The sequence below is a fragment of the Salvia hispanica genome, chromosome 5 (assembly GCF_029641045.1).
Source record: "Salvia hispanica isolate PSC_SH4W2 chromosome 5, Shi_PSC_v1, whole genome shotgun sequence".
Taxonomy (NCBI): Eukaryota; Viridiplantae; Streptophyta; class Magnoliopsida; order Lamiales; family Lamiaceae; genus Salvia; species Salvia hispanica.
In genome coordinates, this window is record NC_142696.1 from 18,007,015 (window position 1) to 18,014,636 (window position 7,622).

The following is a 7,622-nucleotide window of genomic DNA, read 5'->3' on the forward strand; positions in this document are numbered from 1 at the left end:
ATAGAGAGTGAGAGAGAGAGAATATAATAATAGAATTGCATAAAATATATTGTAGAAATGTGAAGCAATGAATGATTGCTTCTATCCTATCAAATATCAATCTACATGGAAACATAGAAATCGCCAAATCCTTGAAGCCAAGAGAGGTTCTGGACTAGTAGTGATGAAGGCGCGCGCGGACTCACTTTTGTCGTCTCGACGCATATTCCATTTCCATGCATAAAATAAAGTGAAGTAACCTATATACATACATATGATGATCTCCATAATCTTCAGAAGGCTGTGTTGTATGTATGTACAATCTTCCTCTTCTAAAGCACTAGCTTTTTCAACTGCAGACCACCTCCACCGACAGCTTTTTCATGACACTCGCACATGGGTCACCACCAAATATTTCCGGTGTCACGGGCACTGTGCAAGATGTTTGGCCGATGCAGTACTGCAAATCCCAGTTAAGGTTAGGGGAGGTCCAGCAAGATGGAGTAGAGGTAAGATGTGAAGCGTACCTTCTCAAAAACGTCGTATGAGTGGAATGCATGGCAGCTTCCCTGTCGGAAGTTTCCACAGGAGCCCTGAGGTGTGCCGAAGCTAGCAAATTTGATGGATGAGATCTTTTGTCCCGCATCACATGAGAGGTGGGCTTTAGGCCTCAGTGGTTTGTCCACTTTTCCTGATGCTTGTAGCTGATAGTTCACTAGCGTTGGCTGCCACTCGTATATATCCGAGCATACGCTTGCTACTTCTCGTTTTGTTAGAGTGATGCCACTTGGATTCCCTCCCCATTCCTCAAAGACAACAAGAAGATTTCCCGTTGGGCGGAGCCATGAGCGAGGAACGTGGTACCTGGAATCGATGAACAAATGTTTTGGTTCGAAAAACGAACATACAAACACAATGTTGCAATCATCCATAGATTTTGAAATTACCATCTTTGAGAAGCTTCGCCGCAGTTTCTTAGGCATTTCTTCTCACTGAACCAACCAGCATAGTTGCACTCGCCACAGTTGCCGGATGCTTTGTACTGGTTCCAGTAGCGCCCGATGCTTTCACCATTGATCCACACCTGACCTTTACTCATTGTGTCCATATCTAAAGCCAACGGCTCGTTCCCTCCCGGAGCATTGAAAGTTGTCTGTCAACAACAAACCATGCTTAAATGAACCTACCTTACATCAACCTGACCAAATCACCAACGTGTCCTAAGCAAAATCTAACTCACCTTGTACCACGTCAATGGCTGCCTTTGCGCGACATAGGAGCCTTCAACCCACTCAACATTCGAGATCCCATTGAGCGAATTAAGACTTAGAGACTCACCCTTCAGACCAACCTGTCAGAATCCACATCATGAATGAGAAGAAAAGATACATAACTAATTGATTGAAGTGGGAGCTAGCATTGAAAATTATCATAATCTTACCTTGTAAGTCCATTTCTGCCTTGTTAAGTCTCTTGTCCCTTCACTAAGGCCACTTAGTGAAATAGGGCCTACGACACCAGCATTCCACGTCTCAAAATGAGGCCCCACGTTCTGAAAAAAATATTGTAAGTAATTCAAAAATCAACTTTCTTTAATATGTTCAGAAAGATGGCCTAGCACATTGCGATGTGGTTGAGAAAGGGAAAAAGAGACGAACCGGGAGCCCAACTGCGATGCTAAGCAGAGAGATTTTGTTGACACCTGCTCTTAGATTCACAGCTTTACTGAAAATTATCTTAGGCCTATCTAGACTTCCATAGGTGGTTCCTGCAAGAAATTACAAATATGTGGTGAGTACATAATGCATTCATAAGCAAGCCCCACTCCCATCATTTTGGTTTATGGTATGTCTTGTTTTCATGAAAGCATCAAGTGTCTATCCTCTTAGATGCTATTTAGAGCTCAACTCAACCAAAATGAAGCCCAAAAGTGATTGTGTTAATTGAATGGATTTCAAGAATAAGCCGAGGGGTACAGGGAATCAGGGATAGGCCCGTTAATTTCAACTAGGATTCAGTAGATAAAGATAGTCGGATTTTATTGCAGGTTTGATTGGTTACCTGATAATTGGCCATTGATGAATACGTGCAAAGCATGGCCAGCAGAACTGACGGTAAGAACAGGCCACTTGCCACCTCTTAGTAATCCTTCATGAGAGTCGATCCTCACACTGGATATTAGCATCAAAAGAGAAAAGTTAAGCATGACAAGAATATAACTTCATTTCAACAAGATATCTCCTTGCATCGTTGACCCTTGAAATGACCATGATCACTCAAAGTTATACGTGCACTTACTCTGTAGTATACCACAGATAATCCGATTTATCCCAGGTTGTATTTATCTGCTCCCTTAATCCAACTTGTGTAAAGGAACTTCCATCATATGATGATGCTGTATCTTCAATGTATGACTGCCAATTGAATCCTCTACTGATAGGGGTCATCTTCATTTGTGCACTTTGAGCACCAATCTTCACATGGAAAATTCAAAACGGTATGATTGTAAAAACATCGTTAAAGCATAAAAAAAAAACACGAAAAGGCATGCTAAATGATCTCTTTTCCTTACCCTTGCTGTGTTGTAAACAGTGTTTTTGCAGTCGGGAAGGATGCTGATGGACCAAGGAGGTAAGTTGTAATGCCTATTCCAGAGGGAGACTGTTGCAACTGAATGCTGGTCGTAGTTTGCAATAAAAGCTGCACAAGCTCCATTTTTCGACCTGAAAACATGAGCCTGCATGGGAATAATGGATGCTTAAGTCAGAATATATCATCATTCTAACACAAGATTCCAGTCGATGAAAAGAAATTCAAACCTCTTGGTTGTGTCCGAGTGACATAACAGTCGGATCTCCTGAAATCAGAGCCGGCTCACAGAGTTTAATTGCTCTGTGCAAATCTCTTAGATGACCCCATTTCGGCTGCCTCAGTAGCCCTACACAAAAATGGTATATAATATTAGCTTCGCGCATCACTTTTGGAAAGACGATAATCCTTACACATACATGTAAAATGAAGCACACGTGTTTAAATGATAGTGACAAGAAAATTCATGGATTAATCCAAACTCTCAATAAATAAAATCCAGTTGGCAGGGGCTTTTGGAGGTCAGGTCATGTAGATACACCCAGCTACCTTGAGGGAAACGAATATTGGCTGTATACATGTCCTAATCAACTTTTAGCCACAAGTTTCACAGAAGACTTTCATGCCTTAGTTGGTTAGTTATGTTACTGTCATCACCAATGAAAACCAACAAACGGAAAACCAAAAAACCAAAGCTTGCGATGGGACTGTATTAAACTATCATATTATTGTATCTATCGAAGCTTTGAGTTAAGAAAAATCGCCGTGGCAGGGTGCTACATGAACTGACATCATATACCAAAAAAGTCATTGTTTGAACTTTGAAGAAAGATGTACTAAAAACAAATAGATGGAAGTGGGAGTCAGATTTCGTATGCATACCGTACTCATCAAGAGGTGCGTCATAGTCATAACTCGTGGCAATAAATGGACCACCGGCTGTCCTGCCAAAGTTCGTCCCTCCATGATACTGAAGAAAATCGAATATTGTCAGATATATTTAGCTATATCCATCATTTATTGCAATTAACTAGCAAATTCCTTCTGTAGTCTACTTACCATATAATAGTTAATGAGGGAGCCTCCCTTCTGTATAAATCTTGCAACAGAGAACGCCAAATCTTCAGCCGGTCGGTATGGAACTGCACCACCAAATTCAGTAAACCTGTAAGAAAAAATGTCACCGAACATTATTTCAAGTGATCACAAAATAATGATTGTTTGAGCATAATGAAATTAGAGGGAAAACTTACCAGCCAGTCCAGGCTTCAGTCCATATCTTGGGCTTATAGGCCTTATTTGGAGAGAAGTAATCGCAGTAGAAGCCGTTACACGTATTGATCTGCAAGACAGAAGATTACATCAAACACGGATTCAAGTACAGTAGAACAAACACGCGTAATAGTTTATTCATATGCTACAATGAGTTGTCAGTGACTAATGAAGGGAACATTACATGCAAAGCATTAGAAACCAGATTCAAATGAAGGTCAAAATGCTTACAACAGGATCGGGGGCATCGTCTTGCTTGCACATGATCCATGGAACACCCGTGCCAAGACCCACCGCCATTTTGGCTGCCCACTGCGTGTAAGCACGGCCAGGTGCACCAAGCTCGTACTCCATTGGTCCGTACTCGTTCTCAATCTACCAAAACACATAAAAATCAAACCTTTTTAGTATTGTAAATAAATGGATGCATAAAACACAGAAAATTGAAAAGTAGAAAACAGAGTGGTTAGACAACCTGTGACAGTATAATCGGACCGCCTTGAGTTTGATACAACCTCTCACCCTTCATCATGTCAACAATCTTGGTAGTGAATTTTTGCATTGCAGCCTTTGAAGACACCATAAATGGGAACACAAATTAGACATGGATAATCTCAAATAATTTAATGACTTCATTATAACACAAGATTTATATGCATACCTTAAAAGGCTCATTGTCAGTTCTGAAACTAATGCCTTTGACATACTTAAGCCAAACTGGAAAACCCCTGAAGAAATATAAATATATTCAAGTATGTTGCTCAGAAAAGAATAAAAAAATCTGTGAAATTGCAATTGCATAATTACCCAAAGTTCCATTCAGCACAAGCATAGGGGCCAATTCTGAGATTAACATAAAGGCCTGCTTGTTGCACCAGCTTAATAAACTTCACCAAATCATATCTTCCCCCAAAATAATACTATAAAGAGAAAAACAAATATTATTGAATGACTGGAAACAAAACTCTACAAATGCTTTCCCAAAAAGATGCAAAGACAAAACTGACCTTTCCTGGCTCAGGCTCATGCCCATTCCAGAAAACATAAGTCTCAATTACATCCAAGCCACCTTCTTTAGCATTCCGAATAAGATCTGGCCACATCTACACATCACAATACAACAGGTTGAAGAACAATCTTAGAATGTGTGTGTGTGTGTGAGAGAGAGAGAGAGAGAGGAATTAAAAAAATACTATACCTCAGGTGTGCTCCTAGGATAGTGAATGGAGCCAGAAATGAGAATCTTTCTCTGCCCATTAATGGAAATGGCCTTGTGATCATAAGACACAGAAGCTTTGCCACAAGAAATCCATGAGCTTAGCAAAATCGATACACCAAATAAAAATGCAATCTTTAAACTCATAATGCCAACACCCCTCTTCACAAATCTGCAACTTTACAAAGAAATGTCCACTTTTTTCTTCCCTTTGGACGAAAAAGGGGACATAAGAAAAGATTAAAATCTATAAGAACACACAACCAAGATATATATGGCAGTTATATTCTTTGTTTTTTTTGTTGGCTAGCTTCCCTCTCTAGTTGAAGGCATAAATTGAGTTTTGAATGTAGTTGTGTTGGGCAGTAGAATGCATATGGGATTTTCAAAATTGAAACTTCTGCCTCTGCTTTTAAAGACGGAAAAATCGTAACTTTGAAATTGGAGGGACCCTCCTCTTTTGCAACAAATTTTATTAATTTTTTATTGCGAACCTTTTTCCATTAAATTTTAATGTCATTCGGATCAAAATTTTCAATTATTTTGTTGGTTAAATTAGCTAACAAAGTTTGTTCAAATTCTTATCGATTCTATAATTTTTAGAAATGTAAAATACTCCATATCTCTAAGTTTAAAATGTTATCGGACAAGCCATTTTGCCTTCTAACCGTTTTTTTACGTCGATATTCTGATTAACATAATATCGTTTTTTTCTTCTTTATTCCCTTTATTTTTAGAGCAATGGTGCTTCAACGCGTATCACGAAGTTATCATTTTTATTGATAATTTGTATTCTCTCCATTCTCCTACGTTATTTCTCATTTAACAGATTTCTTAATCTATATGTTTAAAAGAAATATCTCAACTTAATTGGGACGAAGAGAGTATAACTAAAACATAGTTTAGCTACTAGTTCTTTCTACGTTAAATCTTAATTGAAAACAAAATATTTTCAAATTATCAATTACAATTTGATAGAAATGTGTGGGAGTCTAAATCTCAATTATCTAGAGATAGCATATTTTCATTTTATTTTCCTAGTTAAAATATGTTAAAACATTTTCATGTAACTCAAATTTCATGTGTGGGACTGGGAGTACATTTTTAGAGTCATAAATAAACATTTTCTCCTTAGATTTGATATTATTTGGATAACTCAAATTAGGTACAAAAAAATGTTCCTGTAACTTTAGTGATAATCGTTGCTATGAATAATGTTGAGTGGGATTGGGCCATGTAATGGTAATTGTCTTTTTGTTACTCCTCTAATTAGTTAATTATCTCTGGTATGGAGAGAATATTGGTTAGTTTAGGAGTCACAATCACGATTTCATCACGTACTAACTGAACTGGTTAATTGAATCATGATTCTTAATTGATACTAGTTTTTAATATGGATCGTAATTTTCAATTTAATTATTATTATTATTTTAATTTGAATTAGGAGTTACACTGGTTGTTCCGATTCAGATCCACAGACTGCCTATTACAATTATTATATTATTATTATTATATATATGGTCTTTAGTTAATGGTCCAACCTCAATAAATCCGTAAAATAATTATGCTATTAATTACCCAAATTCAGACAAACTTAATTTGTACTATAAGAGGGAAGCGACTAAAAACGAATAGTTAAGGCTCAAAGTGGAACTAGCTCACATTTACATTTTTACCAATTAGTACATTATTGATAAAAATTAATTTGATGATTTTTTTAGTTTTCTGGTTTAAAACCCCCACCTAATGGAACTAGCTAATTGATTCATGATTATATGCAACTACTTTACACTATTTTCTTAAAAATTAATACTATGAAATAAGCTAATCAGAAATCTAACTATGCATATAGAGAAAGCAGGCTCATAATTCAATTATAAAAACTAGTATTATTGATTTGAGGTGAATTATAATAGGATCAGGATTTTATTATAGTTGACTCAGTTAGCTTCCAAGAAACATACACGAGAATTATGTCTATAAAATTTTTGTACTCTACTATACTTTTTTGTAGATTTGGATATACGTACAAAGATTTCAGATGACAGTTAAGTAGAGTTGTTGATTAATTTATTTTTCATGCAACAGCGTTAGTGCATTATGAGATCAAAGTCAACATGCATGTTATATGTTTAATTTCAGAAAATATGACTTATTCGAACTTTAGCGAATTTTAAAATTTGTGGATAAGTTTATGTAGAAGTATTGAATAATTATTAAGATTTCACATAGTTCATACGTACAAATTATTAAGACTTATTTTTAAATGAATAAAAAATGGAGTACATAAATTTCAATCCTAACACACACCACAAGCGCATACTCATAAGTCATAACTCCGATTATTTGTAAATTGTAATCTAAAATAGTATAGAATAAGTTTATTTAGATTATTTTTGTGGTTTTTATATTAACTCTTTTAATTAGAAAGGTTTTTGAAACTAAAAGATCGTATTTTCTTTTTACAATCCTAAATATATCATATGTGAAATTTCAATATATGATTGTTAAACCTAATTATACCATATAATAATTCATTAATGAATGAAATAATGCATGCCAAGTT

General features: G+C 36.3%; 1 protein-coding gene across 1 annotated transcript; it reads right to left on the minus strand.

Moving 5' to 3' along the window:
* Nucleotides 1–22: 22 nt before the first annotated feature.
* Nucleotides 23–5,439, minus strand: LOC125188415 (beta-galactosidase-like). Its single transcript, XM_089058999.1, has 19 exons — nt 5,039–5,439; nt 4,848–4,943; nt 4,648–4,760; nt 4,502–4,568; nt 4,316–4,408; nt 4,072–4,215; nt 3,822–3,910; nt 3,628–3,733; nt 3,451–3,538; nt 2,799–2,917; nt 2,552–2,716; nt 2,278–2,453; nt 2,041–2,150; nt 1,638–1,747; nt 1,421–1,531; nt 1,220–1,330; nt 927–1,132; nt 507–843; nt 23–439 (listed from the first exon to the last, which is right to left on the minus strand). Exons 1-19 carry the CDS (start codon nt 5,201–5,203, stop codon nt 329–331), a joined length of 2,517 nt encoding a protein of 838 aa, XP_088915125.1. The 5' UTR covers nt 5,204–5,439; the 3' UTR covers nt 23–328.
* Nucleotides 5,440–7,622: the final 2,183 nt, after the last annotated feature.